The sequence below is a fragment of the Xenopus laevis genome, chromosome 1L, assembly GCF_017654675.1.
Source record: "Xenopus laevis strain J_2021 chromosome 1L, Xenopus_laevis_v10.1, whole genome shotgun sequence".
NCBI lineage: Eukaryota > Metazoa > Chordata > Amphibia > Anura > Pipidae > Xenopus > Xenopus laevis.
In genome coordinates, this window is record NC_054371.1 from 154,009,772 (window position 1) to 154,027,044 (window position 17,273).

The 17,273-nt window shown below is 40.1% G+C and overlaps 1 protein-coding gene across 4 annotated transcripts in view; it reads left to right on the forward strand.

The window, feature by feature from the left end:
• The window catches only part of chd8.L (chromodomain helicase DNA binding protein 8 L homeolog), a 64,168-nt gene that overhangs the window by 24,631 nt on the left and 22,264 nt on the right, over positions 1-17,273 (forward strand). For all 4 annotated transcript variants that reach the window (XM_018259819.2, XM_018259813.2, XM_018259805.2 and 1 more), the window contains exons 10-16: positions 437-638; positions 7,158-7,295; positions 7,390-7,511; positions 7,831-8,074; positions 8,948-9,124; positions 11,909-12,052; positions 12,147-12,402. In XM_018259819.2, the coding sequence (XP_018115308.1) occupies positions 437-638; positions 7,158-7,295; positions 7,390-7,511; positions 7,831-8,074; positions 8,948-9,124; positions 11,909-12,052; positions 12,147-12,402 (1,283 nt within the window). The remainder of the gene's footprint in view (positions 1-436; positions 639-7,157; positions 7,296-7,389; positions 7,512-7,830; positions 8,075-8,947; positions 9,125-11,908; positions 12,053-12,146; positions 12,403-17,273) is intronic.

The window sequence follows — 17,273 nt, forward strand, 5'->3', positions numbered from 1 at the left end:
TTTAAGCAGTGCAAAGAAAAGAATTGGACAGACACTGCTTTCAACAGCAATTGCATTTTAAATTAACTATAAAATAATTAAAAATTAGTAACAAATGTATATTAGGTGTACTTTTTTTCATCAATATTATTTTTAGGTTTACTTCAAAGCTGTGATTTAATACTTGTTTTTACAGTCCTTGTAATAGGCTACTTACTGGAGGCACAGTTTCATGGGAGTCCATGAATTATATTTAATTTTAGAGCTGCAGCATGGGTATTTGGAGCCTTTGGTGTGCTTTACATGAAATTGCTAGGCTGTGCTATGGGCACCAACTATCTATTCATGCTCAATGTTTAGCAGACTGATCTCTATGCCCATTTAAATTATCAAACACATTATATAAAAACATTCTCACTAAGATTTGTTTCGTCTTGAACTTTTTGTCTTTGGTTAGTTCCTACCTACACTGCGAATGGGCCACAATTGAGCAACTGGAAAGGGACAAGCGCATTCATCAGAAGCTGAAAAGATTTAAAACAAAAATTACTCAGATGCAGCATTTCTTGCAAGAAGATGAAGAATCTTTCAATCCAGACTATGTAGAGGTAGATAGAATCCTTGATGAATCTCACAGCACTGACAAGGACAATGGTGAAGTAAGTTTCACACTGCATCTACATTTATGGTTGTCTGGTATCTTATACAGATTAATTTGCCTTTGAATTTTAAGAGGCTTTCTCATCTCAGGGGGACACAGGCACTGATAGGTTAACTTTACCTTCCGGGAGGAAAGGACACTTAAAAAAAAAAAAAAAAAAATAGAACTTGGACAGCCCTCTCAGAGAGCCAGCCCACCTATCACAGCAGGCTACACCTACAGTTCCTTGGCAAACCGCAGTCCCCAGCCTAGCAGTGGTTCTACCACTACATGCCGCAGCACTCTCGAGTTCTTTTTCAGAGGCGAGTGGCAAGCTCTTTTCATTCCTTAAAATTGGCGCCATTCCGTGGTGGCATCATCCCGCCATAGCACGCTTTCTTCAGTTCCTCCCGGTCTCTTTGCTCCATTGTACCAGGCAGACAGAGCCATTACGATGAACCTGCCTCGCCAGTTCTCGGCTGCCGCAGGACTCTGCTGATCCTCTTCTGTTCAGGCACCGGCAGGATCTATATAGACTGCAGAATCTATAAAGTCTATATATCGGGCTGACTAGATTTATATATATATATATATATATATATATATATATATATATATATATATATATATATATATATATATATATATATATATATATATATATATATATATATATTAATTACGCAAAAAAAAAAAAGTTTTCTTTTAGGAAACGGTTCAGGGGATCATGGCTGACCAGGGTTTCCTTTTTAGCATGCGCCCGTTGTTGCGTCAGGCTCCTCCTGGGTCATGCCGAGCCTATATGCCATGCCTGCTCACACCCATCTCCTCTCACAGCTCCAGTCTCTATGGACACTTAGGGTGCATCAGCCTCAGTACCTGAACTCCCTGGGCACGGGACCCTGATGCTGTGGGCGTCAAAGACCCTGTTGACAAAAGGTTGGAGGGGTTCTGCAAATTTATATTTTTTGCTTCAGGTGCGGCCCTCAGACCGTCCTTTGCTACGGCCTGGGTCAGCCGTGCTTCTGAGGTTTGGGCGGATTAGCTTTGCCAGACTGACAGGCGGATCTGACCAAGCTTCTATTTTGCAACTCGCGGAGCAGCTCAAGCTTAGACTCAACCAAGATGATTTCCGGGGCTTCTTCCACTTCCATTGCTGCCAGGCGTTTCTTCTGGCTCGAGCATTGGTCGGCGGATCTAACATCTAAGTAGTCACTGGTCTCTATTTCCTTTGCAGGGAAAGTACTTTTTGGCACTGAGCTGAAAAAAGTCATCAGCCAAGCTACAGGGGGTAAGAGCACCCTGCTTCCGCAGAATAAGCCAAAGCATCAGACATCGAATTGTTGCTTCTCTCGATTTCGTTCCTTCTGCTCGAAGACAGACTCGGAAACCTTCCAGTGACAAAACATCCACTTCCTAAAGGTTTGCCCACCTCCCTCATTGAGAGGGTGGGCAGGCATCTCCTTTCTGTAGGTCTGGTCTCACTCTTTTGTAGACACCTGGGTTCAAGAGGTTCTCTGTCACGGTTACTCCATCGAGTTCCAACACCCCCCTCTGAAGAGATTCCTTTCTTCTTCTTCTCCCCCATCCAATCCTGTACGCAGAGCAGCCTTTTGGATGGCTGTTTCCTCCCTCCATCGAGCGGGAGTCATTGTTCGGTACCTAGGGAAGAGGAAAAACAAGGATTCTTCTGCCTCCCAAAATAAGGACGTAGGAATTCGTCCCATCTTAGAGCTCAGAAAGCTCAATCGTCAGACGTTTCTCCTTCCGGATGGAGTCAGTCAGTTTCATCATTGAAGCAATGGAGCCCAGTGAGATTCTTTCTTCCATCGGTATCAAGGACGCATACCTTCATATCCCCATACACGAGATGCATCATCAATATCTTTGTTTTGCCACCTTGGAAAGGCATTTCCAGTTTGTGGCACTTCCCTTTGACCTGGCAACGACTCCCCTAGTCTTCACCAAGATCCTGGCCCCAGTCCTGGTCCTCTTACGCTCCTATGGGGTATCAATTACCCCCTACCTGGATGACCTTCTTATCAAGGCCCCGACCACCCAAAGGAACCTTTCCAACCTCTCCCTTGTGATCCAGACTCTGCAATGACATGGCTGGATCATCAACTTCAAAAAGTAATGCCCTCCTGGTCATCCCTGCAGGCCCCACAAGGGCCTCAGGGCCTCCAAAACCACTCTTGCTAGGTGGATCTGAGCCACGATCTCCAAAACCTACCAGATCACAGGTAAACCCTCTCCAATCAGGGTCACAGCCCACTCAACTCGATCAGTGGCTGCTTCCTGGGCAGCACAGAACATGGCGTCCATAGAACAGATCTGCATGGCTGCCACCTGGTCTTCCATTCATAACTTCACCCGATTTTACCAGGTGCACGTAGCTTCCTCGACAGAGGCAGTCTTCGGCAGGAAGATGCTGCAGACTGCCATACAGGCTCAGGCTTGATCATTCCCACCCTTCTTGGGGACTGCTTTTGAATGACCCTCCAGTGCCTGTGTTCCTCTGAGATGAGAGCGTAAAGCTGGCCATAGACACAACGATCCGATTGTACGAATCGTGGATTCGTACAATTTTTGGGCCGTGTGTGGAGAGTCCCGACATTTTTCGTCCGGTAGAGATCCTTGTTTGGTCGATCGGACAGGTTAGAAAATTTCTGTCGCCTGCCGATAATATCTCTGCATGTATTGCCGATCGTACTATTTTCAGTGGGAGACTCACTAGCTTTGTCAGACATAACTATCGTACGATTGCTGTCAGAGGTAGTACATTGGCTGATCTGTTCTTTTACTACTTTATTTGATCGGAATGGTAAGACTTTGATCTGAATGGTTAGTGGCGGGTCGGGAGATGGGAAAGTCCGATCATACGTTGATTCGTACGATCGAATCTTTGCGTCTATGGCCATCTTAAGAGGGATTTTTGTCTTGCCTGTAAAATCCTTTTCTCTCCTCATCGAAAAGGGTACACAGGCACTCCTGTCCCTATTGCTGAATCAACCAGGAGTTGGAGTGCCTCTCGGGCAGTTCCCTGCATAGGAGAAGCACCACTGCCAACTCTGGTGGGGCCACAAAGCCCTGGTCCCCTTAGGGGTCCCAACATCCTCCCACATTGGGGAGATCTGTCAGTTAGCTCAAGGTGCAATCCTTGGCTAGTTCCAGTTACCTCCATAGTTATAAGAAATTTGTTAACGTTCTGGGAAGTGACAGCCTCCTGGAGGGGTCGTAGCCTGCTGTGATAAGTGGGCTGGCCCCATGGGAGGGCTATCGAAGTTCTAGTTTTTCCTCCCGGAAGGTAAAGTTATCCCGCCAGTGCCTGTGTCCCCCTTTCAATGAGGAGAGAAGGATTTTACAGGTAAGACAAAAATCCCACTTTTTACAGTGTTTATTTGTTGTGTAAAATTTGTTGAAGTTTAAAGCTGTTTAAATGAGTACGGGTAGGACTCTACGAGCGATTTTGTCGCGATCCGGCGCTATGTGACAAAACGCATGCGAATTGTCGCATGCGACAAAAATAAGGTAAGAGATTGGCTTGTCGCATGGTGTCGCAGCATTGCCAGATGCAGACGCAGCGTCTGCGTCCGACAGTCGTGACGCGTCGGATCAACGCTGCGACAATCCTGTCTCTTACCTTATTTTTGTCGCATGCGACAATTTGCATGCTTTTTGTCGGATCGCGACAGAATCGCTCGTGGAGTCCTACCTTAAATGCTGGCACACATTTTTTTCAACACTTTTGCATTCTCATATGTTGAGAACTGTACAAATTAAAATATAATTCAGTGCAATTTCTTTAGTCTGCTTTGAGAGACAACTCACACTATTCAATAACAATTTAGAACAGAATTCAGTGACTTTAATTCAGTCTCCACTGCTTCAGTCCAACGAAGCCTCAATTCCATATAAATAAATATGAAACTTGGTCTAACACACTACATTACTGCAAAACGTGTGCTTTTATTGACCCACTATATGTTTTGAGCAGAGAGCTCTTTTTCAAGGGTTAACAGAATCAAACATCACACAGAAATTGACTCACTACCCCACCCCCAATAAGTGAGTAAAAGTGGTTTTGGCCACGGCCAAGGTTAATTTTTCAGCCTAGTCATACATGGATAAGTACAAAATAGCAAAATAGTCTTTCAGTGTATCATATAGTCCATCCAAGTAGATATGGGGGAAAAAAAGTCCTATCCTCCAGAACATCTGAAATAAATATCTTAAAGGGGTGGTTCATCTTCAAACAACTAGTAGTTTTCAGATAGATCACCAGAAATAACGACTTTTTCCAATGACTTTCTGTGTGTGACCGTTTTTTCTGATATTGAAGTGTGAAGTGTCATTTTTCACCTTCTGAAGCAGCTCTGGGAGGTGGGGTCTTTGTCCCTGCTGAGCAGAATCTCTGGGTTTCATTACAGGCAGCTGTTAGAATTTATACAATAGTTGCTAATACTCCAGAGATGCTGCTGAGAAATGTATCAACTAAAAATGTTGCAAAATTGTAACAGTTTAGAGTGCGCCTGAATTACTGAGCTGCCAGACTCCTACACCAGAGACACGAACATTCAACTTTAAACTTAGATTTTGGAAAAACAGCAAAAAAGAAATAATGAAAAGTAATTGAAAAAAAAGTCTTTATTTCTGGGGAACAAACTAAAAACAACTGAATTGAAAAAAGTGTTTGGAAGGTGAACAACCACTTGACTTTCATTAAAAACACTCACCCTGGAACTGCAAACTGCCTGCCTAGAGCTCAATTTGCTTCACAACAGACTGATACAATCTAAATATATAGGGAACTATCTTACCCTTCAGAAGTACATTAATTTTCAAAGAACTTTTCAAAAAGTAGTCATTTTTTTATCTGAAGAGGTAGGATTAAGAGGGTTTACAAAAGTACAAGGCAAACAACACAGGTAAGTATTCACAAAAAAATACTAATACTCCAGTAGTCCTTGAAACCATCAGGATGCAAACCGTATCTTAATCCATTTTGCTTCCCTTTGTAATAGTAGCTTTGACAAGTCACCCCCTCTTTGCCATTTACTTATAACCTCCAATACTTGCCATTTTAACTGCGACTGGTTATGTTTTTGAGCAATAAAATGTTGGGAAACCGATGTGTCTGTTTGGGTTCCTGATTTAAAATTGTGGATATTGGCCCTATGTTCTTTTATACGTTCCTTTACGGGAAGTGATGTTTGTCCAACATATACTAATCTGCATGGGCACTTTAATAAGTATATAACCCCCACAGTTTCACAGGTTGCAAAAACCTCAAATATAGTTTTTTTTTTTTTCCATTTGTAGGATAGTTCATTACTTCCCCTTTAATTATGGAGGAACAGCGTATGCAACTAAGGCAAGGAAATGTGCCTCTCTTAGGCCTGCCATGAAATAAAGAGTGGGACTTCTTTATCTTCTGAAATTCTTCTGGACATAATTTTCTCTTAGGGGCCGATTCATCAATAGTCGAATATCGAGGGTTAATTAACCCTCGATATTCGACTGGGAACTAAAATCGTTCGACTTCGAATATCGAAGTCGAACGATTTAGCGCTAATCCTGCGTTCGATCGATCGAACGATTAAATCCTTCGAATCGAACGATTCGAACGATTTTAATCCAACGATCGAAGGAAAATCCTTCGATCAAAAAAAGGTTAGCAAGCCTATGGGGACCTTCCCCATAGGCTAACATTGACTTCGGTAGCTTTTAGCTGCCGAAGTAGGGGGTCGAAGTTTTTTTTAAAGGGAAAGTACTTCGACTATCGAATGGTCGAATAGTCGAACGATTTTTACTTCGAATCGTTCGATTTCGTTCGAATTCGAACGAATTTAACCAATTCGATGGTCGAAGTACCCAAAAAATACTTCGAAATTCGAATTTTTTTCATTCGAATCCTTCACTCGAGCTTAGTGAATCGGCCCCTTAGTATCTGGCTAGGCTGAAAAATTACCATTTGGCAGTGGCCACAAACCCTTTTACTCACTAATTGGGGGTGGGGTAACATGTTTAAATTTCTGTGTGATGTCTGATTCTAACAATTCAAAAAGAGCTCTCTGCTCGAAACAGGTAGTGAATCAATAAAAGCACAATTTTTGCAGCAATGTACTGCGTTAGACCAAGTTCTTATCCACATTAATTTATATAGAACTCCCACTATTTTAAGAAATTTAAGGATATTAGAACTCCGGCTTGAACCTGATTCTTTTAAATGGCATGTTTTTTCCATATACATAATAGTCTATATTTGACATATACAGATGTAAGTAAACTACATGTAGCAAGAAATTCTATGTGAAAGGAGGCTGTGTCTCTGTTGAACTATATCTTTGCATTTGTAACTTTCTAAAATTATAATGGCAAATATAGGACTTTATCTCTTATGTATTGCAAATGGACAATGGACCAGTTAGTGTACCTTATTTGTTTAACTTAAAAAATAAATAACAAGTGCAATGCTTTATGAAGTGCTGTTTGCTTGTGTTGCTCAGATTGTGTCCCTGTTTTCTTTCTGACTTAGCCGGTGGTGTACTACCTAATAAAATGGTGCTCTCTGCCCTATGAGGATAGCACGTGGGAGCTGAAAGAAGATGTTGATGATGGCAAAATAGAGGAATTCAAACAAATAGAGGCGAGGCAGCCAAACCTCAAGCGTGTGGTAAGCTTTATGCTTACTATCTGGGGAAATTGTCAAAACAATGTAAAGGGCTAAAATCCACTTTTCGCAATCAATCTGTAATGTTTTCTTCCAGGCCCGTCCAGCTGCCACATCATGGAAAAAGTTAGAACTGTCGCGAGAGTATCTGAATGGAAACCAGCTGAGAGAATACCAGCTGGAAGGTGTCAATTGGCTGCTCTTTAATTGGTACAACAGGTGAGCGAATGCGCCATAGCAAATTTAGAGGAGAAAATATCTGGTGACCTTCAAGTTTGCCTGTTGGACAAAGATATCTTTGATAACCCAATCCCCAACAGTGTTTTAGAATTGGGTTAACCAGAACATAACTTGAACCAATTTAAATGAAATATTGTTTCGCTTTTAAGTTCAATTGACTTTGTTCTTGGTGAACCAAACATTCATTCATCTATAATTATAATACACTTTAATTTATTTTGTCTAGATTCATTTAATCCATTCACTTTTGCTTCCTGGCCTATTGTGGCTTACTCCGGTGGTTTTTTTTTTTTCACAGGCAAAATTGCATTTTGGCAGATGAGATGGGTTTGGGGAAGACCATCCAATCTATCACATTCTTACAAGAATTATATAATGTTGGAATACGGGGACCTTTCCTAGTAATCGCTCCACTCTCCACCATCACCAACTGGGAGAGAGAGTTTGCCAGTTGGACTCAGATGAATACTATTGTGTATCATGGCAGCCTTGCTAGTCGCCAAATGATCCAGCAATATGAGATGTACTGTAAAGACTCCAAGGTCAGTTATGAATTTTACTTCTCTGTATGTAAGGAAAAAATGCAGCAAGGGAAGCACTGTTGCTATTAAAGGGGTAGTTCACCTTTGAGTTAACTTCTAGTATGATGTAGAGAGTGATATTCTGAGACAATTTGCAGTTGGTTTTTATTTTTTATTAGTTGTGGTTTTTGAGTTATTTAGCTTTTTATTCAGCAGCTCTCCAGTTTGCAATTTTAAGTTTGGTTGCTAGGGTCCAAATGAACCTAGCAACCACCTGCATTGATTTGAATAAGAGATTGGAATATGAATAGGGGAGGCATTATTAGAAAGATGAGTAATTAAACGTAGCAATACCAATAGATCTGTAGCCTTATCGAGCATTTGTTTTTAGTTGGGGTCAGTGACCCCTATTTGAAAGCTGGAAAGAGTCTGAAGAAGAAGGAAACAAATAAAAAAACGAAACAAAATAAAAAATGAAGACCAATTGAAAAGTTGGTTAGAATTGGCCATTCTACAACATACTAAAAGTTAACTTTAAGGTGAACCACACGTTTATATAAGGCTGCACAAAATCCAAGATTCAGCCAAATTCATCAATTCTTGTCACCACTCATTGTTTGGAGGGATTTGGAATATGGAAAATTGTGGATTTAGTTTATCTTTGATTAAAACTGCATAACAAGATTTGATTTGTATCCTTGTGTGCCTTCTTAATTTATAGGCACTCTAAAGGCTTGACTTTTATTGAAAGATACTTCATTAAAGCCCTGAAATGTAGTTGATGGGTTGAGAATGATGATGCTCTCCTGCAAAATATTCATCTCATTAAGTGCAAAAAATTGATCAATTCAATTTGCTACCTGATCTTAACTAGCCTTTGTTTTGTTTTAATAGGGTCATCTGATTCCTGGTGCATACAAGTTTGATGCTCTTATTACAACCTTTGAAATGGTATTGTCTGACTGCCCAGAGCTGCGTGAGATTGAGTGGCGTTGTGTCATAATTGATGAGGCTCATCGACTCAAGAATAGAAACTGCAAACTTCTGGACAGCCTGAAGCACATGGACTTGGTGTGTAACTTAAGAGGCCCAGATTTAAAATGTATTTAATTATTCCTCATTGCATTACTTAAGTCCAGACATATAAAAAGAAACATGTAGTACCATTAGCTATCAGCATCTAAGAAATTTGATAATTGAAGCTCCTGCTTTTTATTGGGCAAACAGAAATGTAATATCCTGGGATTCAGCGATTGAGAACATGATGTCGATATGAAGGTGTCCTTAAACATTATATACCATAACATATACAGTCGTATGAAAAAGTTTGGGAACCCCTCTTAATTCTTTGGAGTTTTGGAGTTTTTTTTTATCATTGACTGAGCTTCCAATATAGCAACTTCCTCTTAATATATAACATGCCTTTTGGAAACAGTAGTATTTCAACAGTGACATAAAGTGTATTGGATTAACAGAAAATATGTAATATGCATCATAACAAAATTAGACGGGTGCATAAATTTGGGCACCACAACAGAGATATTACATCAATACTTAGTTGAGCCTCCTTTTGCAAATGTAACTGCCTCTAGACGCCTCCTATAGCCTTTGATGAGTGTCTGGATTCTGGATGGCGGTATTTTTGACCAATCATCCATACAAAATCTCTCCAGTTCAGTTAAATTTGATGGCTGACGAGCATGGACAGCCTGCTTCAAATCCATCCCATAGATTTTCGATGATATTCAAGTCGGGGGACTGTGCCCATTCCAGAATATTGTATTTCTCCCTCTGCATAAATGCCTTTGTAGATTTACAGTCATTGTCTTGTTGGAATATCCAACCGCTGCGTAACTTAAACTTTGTGACTGTTGCTTGAACATTATCCTGAATAATTTGTTGATATTGGGTTGAATTCATCCGACCCTTGACTTTAACAGGGGCCCCAGTCCCTGAACTAGCCACACAGCCCCACACCATGATGGAACCTCCACCAAATTTGACAGCAGGTGTTTTTCTTGGAATGCAGTGTTCTTCTCCCGCTGCAGTGAATGCAGTGTTCTTCTGTGCTGTACCCATTTTTCCACCGCATCAGAAATACTTGTCACTATCAATTCACAAGCCTCCCCTTTGGCCTAACATCTGCCCGCCGTGTTTTTACCAAGATCATGGCCACAGTGGTAATCCGCAATGCAGGAATCTGAATCACTCCGTATTTGGACGACCTACTAATAGGCGCCATCCTTCCAATAGGCTCAAAGGACGATCAATGTTACCATGGACAAACTACAGGAACTCGGCTGGGTCCTGAACCTAAGCAAGTCTTCTCTGAAACCCAGCAAATCCATGGTATTCCTCCGTTTGCAGTTCAACACTCAAACACAGAGGATATCTCTCCCTCAAATGTGATGCCACTCTGCATGCTCTCTCTCCCTTTCTCATTAATATAAAGCTTAATAAACAAAATGCAACAGCAAGCAAACCATGCGTAATGCATATGAAGTGCACCAGATCAGCAAATTCTAAGAAAAAGATACTAAACAGTCGATGTTTTGCATTTCAAGCCAAGTACATAGCATTGCATTTCTGTAGAGGAGAGGGGTAACTTTTGCATTCACCCCCCCCCCATGACTGTCTCCCAAAGTTTTAATACCCAGCTGTGCCCACTTAGCAATATCTGGAAGAGCACCAAAATGAGGGAGGTGAATGTTACCCCACAGTTGGGTTTTAGGAGAACAAGCCTCAGAGGAAGCACAGGCTATATTCAGTGACTTCTGAAAGGCCTTTATAACTGTAACAATGCAGGGTGTTGTAGGATAGTAGGGAGAATTTCCTTGGTAAGGGATTTTGGACAGAGCTTTGAAGGAGCCCACTGTTGCAGCTTCTAAAACTATTGCTGGGTTATTTGCATTAGACATCATCCACAAGTGGGTATATACTAATTGGAAGCAAGAAAGTAGAATTTAAGATTGGGCAGAGCTAGACCTCCCTCAGATAAAGGGGCTTGTAGTACCTTAATATTCAAGCATGGGTTCTCTCCCACCCACAAAATCCCCTGACTATTTTCCACCCCATTGAACCATGGAGCCCAAGGAGTTATAGGAGAATTATGTAAAGCATATAGGGGAGGAAAATCATTTTAAACATGTTAATTCTGCCCAAGAGAGATAAAGGAAGGTCTAGCCATATGCAGACTTTATTAGTCAGTGCCTGCACCACAGGGTTCAAGTTTTCCTATTCATACAGTATTTATTTAAATCCATATGGATCATTATGCCAAGATATTTGGATAAGGACACGACCTGTAGTTGTAATATGCAATCTGGTGTGTAAAGGGGAAGAGGATCAATGGGGAAAATAATAGATTTAGAGTGATTAGTGTTCAGAGTCCATAGTACTGGCCAAATTCAGAAAACACCTTTAAGAGATTTTCTAAAGCCTGGTGTGGACTTGCCAAATAGTATAAAGTGATATTTTTGCTGTTAATTTCCTATTTGTAAGCCCTCTATCTCTTCACTTGCTCTAATTCAAATTGCCAGAGGTTCAATGGCAAGGCTGAACAGCATCGGGGAGAGGGGACACCCTTGATGGGTACCTCTCTCTCTAAAGATATGCTTACAGATAGCCTTTTAAATCTAGGGCCAAATCTGTTAATTGGCTTTACAAAATGTTTAAATTAAGCTTCTGCCAGGCGGAGTACCCTTGCTTTACCCAGCAAGAAAAGCAATGTATAACTCATTTCCAAAATGCATAATTAGTCTGTGCTCCACGCTTTTAACTGGTTGCTCTTGTCTTTTAAAGGCTATGTTTTCCATGGGTTTAAAATAAACACTTTCTTCATTTTCTTATTACCAGGAGCACAAAGTGCTTTTAACAGGGACTCCATTACAGAATACTGTGGAAGAGTTGTTCAGCCTGCTACATTTCCTGGAGCCAACACAATTTTCCTCTGAAGCAGAGTTTCTCAAGGATTTTGGAGACCTCAAAACAGAGGAACAGGTAACCAAAAATAAAGTATTTATGCCTAAAATTGCTGACTCACTTTTTTTTTCTATTCACTAATTTATTCTGAATCCTTACTTCCACATACTAGGTTCAGAAGTTACAGGCCATCTTAAAACCTATGATGCTGAGGCGATTAAAGGAAGATGTTGAGAAAAACTTGGCCCCCAAACAAGAAACCATTATTGAGGTTGAGCTTACCAACATCCAGAAGAAATATTATCGTGCAATTTTGGAGAAGAATTTTTCTTTCCTGACCAAAGGAGCTAGCCAATCGAACACACCCAACCTTCTCAATACCATGATGGAACTACGCAAATGCTGCAACCACCCATACCTCATCACTGGTATGAGCTAAATATTAACCCTCTCCTGTTATATTAGTGAGATAGTGGAATCCCTCTGGGTAGAGATTTTGACTGGGCAAAAGGTTGCAAAGAAAATTATTGGTGTATGCTATAAACCACTTCGTATAAGTGACGAGTATGAAGCCCAGCTACTCTTACAAATAGAAGCGGCTTCACAACTAGGTCAAGTTGTTATGGGTTACTTCAATTATCCAGACATTGACTGGGGTAATGGGGTAAATAAAGTAGGTTTGTAAATATGCTGAATGACAACTTTTTATTCCAGTTCGTTGAAGAACCTATTTGGAATAACTCTCTTTTGGATCTTGTAATAACTAATAATACTGAACTCATCTCTAGCATTTGTGTGGGTGAGCATTTAGGGAATAGTGATCATAACATGGTCTCCTTTGAGATTCTGTTGCAGAGGCAATTCTATAAGGGAGTAACTAAAACACTAAATTTCAGACTTGCAAACTTTGACAGTATAAGGGCATCTCTGCAACATATTAAGTGGGAAATGCTTTTCACAGGGTTAAACACAGAACAAAAATGAGAAGTCTTTAAAATGCTGCTTGATAAATATACATGCAGTATATTCCCCTTGTAAGCAAGGAACGTCGTTGCAAAGTGTTGGTGTTGAGGTGGGTGAGAAAAGACATACTTTTAAGGCTTTCAAGTTAGCTGGGAAAGCCAAATCATTTATAAGGTACAAGGAAGCGAATAAATCATGAAAAAAGGCAAGCTAAATCAGGCAAGCTAAAATCGATATGGAAAAGGACATTGCAGCAAGCAGTAAAAAAAAATCCAAAATTATTTTTTAAATATGTTAATAGTAAAAAAAATGAAGCAGGAAGGGGTGGGACCGTTAATATCAGAGGGGGGTCAGCAGGTTGGAAAAAAAAAAATAAGCTCAGATTCTGAACTCCTATTTTTTGTCTGTCTACACAAATGAGGAACCAGGTAATGAAGGATTCCTTCTTAAAAGTGCAAATTCTATTCATACAACTAATGATGCATGGTTCACGCATGAGGAAATTCAAAAGAGACTAGAACATGTTAAGATAAACAAAGGTCTGTGGCCAGATGATATTCATCCCAGGGTATGATTGCCAAACCTCTTTACTAATCTTTCAGGATTCATTGAGGTCTGGCATGGTGCAGAGAGACTGGTGAATTGCTAATGTGGTGCCGCTATTCAAAAAGGGATCCCGTTCTTAGCCTCAAAACTATAGTTAGTTAGTCTGACGTCCGTGGTAGGAAAGTTTTTCGAAGGGTTAATAAAGGATAAGATACTGGACTTCATAGCAAATCATAATACCATGAGTTTGTGCCAGCATGGTTTTTATGTGTAATATATCTTGCCAGACTAACAATATCTTTTTATGAGAAGGTGAGCAGGGACCTCCATTCTGGGATGGCAGTGGATGTGATTTACTTAGACTTTGCTAAAGCATTTGATACAGTGCCACACAGAAGGTTACTGGTTAAATTAAGGAATGTTGGCCTGGAACATATTTGTACCTGGATAGAGAACTGGCTAAAAGATAGACTACGAAGAGTGGTGGTAAATGGGACATTTTCTAATTGGATCAGTGTTGTTAGTGGAGTACCGCAGGGCTCTGTACTAGGTCCCTTGCTTTTCAACTTGGAGGTGGGCATTGAACTAGGGTTTTTTTGTAAATAACAAGTTTTCTAATTCTGGGCAGTGTCATTGTGTGGCTACTAAAGCAAATAAATTTCTATCTTGCATAAAAAAGGGCATTAACTCAAGGGATGGAAACATAATTATGCCTCTTTATAGGTCCCTGGTGAGGCCTCATCTGGAGTATGCAGTGCAGTTTTGGACTCCAGGCCCTAAGAGGGATATAAATGAGCTGGAGAGAGTGCAGAGACGTGCAACTAAATTGGTTAGAGGGATGTAAGGCTTAAATTATGAAGGTAGACTGTCAAGGTTGGGGTTGTTTTCTCTGGAAAAAAAGGCGCTTGGTAGGGGACATGATTACACTTTACAAGTACATTAGAGGACATTATAGACAAATAGCAGGGGACCTTTTTACCCATAAAGAGGATCACCAGAGGCAACCCCTTCAGATTAGAAGAAAGAACTTTCATTTAAAGCAACGTAGGTGGTTCTTCAGAGTGAAGTTGTGGAATGCACTGCCTGTTAATGCCTTTAAGAATGGCTTGGATGATTTATTGGACAGACATAATATCAAAGGCGATTGTGATACTCTATAGTTAGTATAGATATGGGTACATTTAATTTATGTGAAGATATGGAGGGGTGTGTGTATGGATGCTGGGTTTTCATTTGGAGGGGTTAAACTTGATGGACTTTGTCTTTTTTCAACCCGATTTAACTACGTAACAGTATCGACATGCTGTTTACATTTTCGAAATAGAATATAGTAAACATTTTCTAATGTTTTTAAAATACTGCTCTGAATATGCCCTCAGCCTCTCAAAGCAGTTTTTCTTTCTCATCCTGCTCTGTGTTCAAGTCAAATTCTACAGCAAAATCCTCCCTCCTCTGCTATTTATTTAGTTTCCATGTCACTCTTAAACGTGGTATCCAATAAAAATAAATTCACGCACCAAAAGGTTTTTTTTCTATCAGATACAAAAAGGAGGAAGCTTAAGGTTTACTTTAAAGGCAAAGAGGCTTTCAGTACTTGCCTCGGCCAGGAGCAAGTGCAGGTAGGGAGGGTTGCACAATGGAAGAGGGAGCACAGTGGGAAAAGGAGAAACTGAACTGCCTGCCATCTGTAGCAGAGGGAAACAGAACTATTTTGAATCCGTTTTTATTGGAAACCACGCTGACATGTAACTGTGTTACCACTATGCTATTTCTACTGAAATTGTTCCCCAAAGCTGTCCACCATAATTTGCTGAGTACAATATTACACAATATGTAATATTGTGTGCAGACGTTTAGCTTCAATAACAAGTGATTTTATTTCTAAAACAAGTTGGGTTACTTTTTTGTTTGCAATAGCAGTGTTTTTCTAGCTACATCTTTAAAGGGATACTGTCATGGGAAAAAACATTTTTTTCAAAATGAATCGGTTAATAGTGCAGAATTCTGCACTGAAATCCATTTCTCAAAAAAGCAAACAGATTTTTTTATATTCAATTTTGAAATCTGAAATGGGGCTAGACATATTGTCAATTTCCCAGCTGCCCCAAGTCATGTGACTTGTGCTCTGATAAACTTCAATCACTCTTTACTGCTGTACTGCAAGTTGGAGTGATATCACCCCGTCCCTTTTCCCCCCCAGCAGCCAAACAACAGAACAATCGGAAGGTAACCAGATAGCAGCTCCCTAACACAAGATAACAGCTCCCTGGTAGACCTAAGAACAACACTCAATAGTAAAAAGCCATGTCCCACTGAGACACATTCAGTTACATTGAGAAGGAAAAACAGCAGCCTGCCAGAATGCATTTCTCTCCTAAAGTGCAGGCATAAGTCACATGACCAGGGGCAGCTGGGAAATTGACAAAATGCTAGCCCCATGTCAGATTTCAAAATTGAATATAAAAAAAATCTGTTTGCTCTTTTGAAAAATGGATTTCAGTGCAGAATTCTGCTGGAGTAGCACTATTACCTGATGCGTTTTGAAAAAAAACATGTTTTCCGATGACAGGATCCCTTTAATAATCTCGACTTCATTTCTGCTTTGTGGCAGGTATGCTAGCTATACGATACATATCAGAGCAAGTGTCTCAATTCACACATGATAGGAGAAATTATGCTTTAACAAAAATACTTGCATAGTTATAGTAACTTAAGTTGGGTTGGAAAAAAGTCCAAAGTCCATCAAATTCAACCCCTCCAGAAAACCCCAGTGCATCTCACATAAATAAACTATGTATCTATACCAATTTCACAACCTCATTGCCCTCACTGTAAAAAACAACCTAAACGGCCTCAAACGAAAGTTCTTTTCCTCTAGTCTACAGGAGTGGCCTCTGGTGCCTTGATCCACTTTATTGGAGAAAAGGTCCCCTGCTATCTGTCTATAATGTCCTATAATGTCCTCTAATGTAACTTATAAAGAGTAACCTTGTCCCCACCCAAGCGTCTTTTTTTTTTTTACTGAGAAAACAACCCCAAATATCCTTTAGGACTGGAGCCCAAAGTTGTGTACTACATACTCCAGGTGATGCCTTACCAGGGACCTATAAAGACGCAAAAATTATGTTTTCATCACTTGAATTAATGCCTTTTTTTATGCAAGGCCACACTTTATTTGCTTTAGTAGACACAGTTTTAACACTGCCTCGAATTAGAGATCTACTTATCTACAAAAATACCAAGCTCTTTCTCAATTAAAGAAACCTCCAACACACTGTTATTTAGTGTATAACTTTATTAACATTTATTTCTACCAAAGTGCACTTGCACTTGTCAACATTGAACCTCATTTTCTACATTGTTTTCATATCTTCTGGATTTAGATGTCTTTCACAGATTAAACAGTGATTGGTAGATATGGTATAGCTTGGCCATGTACATACATGAGCAAACAAACTGCTGAAAGTTTAAATACATGTATATGTGCAATCTGATCATCTTACATAACAAATTAGATCATTAAAAGGATAACTAAAGTTTAACCAAAAAGCCACTGTAATATACCATTTTCTTTGTGCCAATACTATGGACTGCAGGATTAGAGTTTAGCACTAAAAATATATTCTATATATAATATAAAATTTAAGCCAAGCCTGATAAATCATTTAGTCTCAGTACATTACAGCATAACAACCAGTGCAATTTGCATTGATTAATAATCAGCCCTGTAGAAATAGCTACTATAACAGACTGACCTCACTTTCTCCCAGGTTTTGATAATTTTAGCATA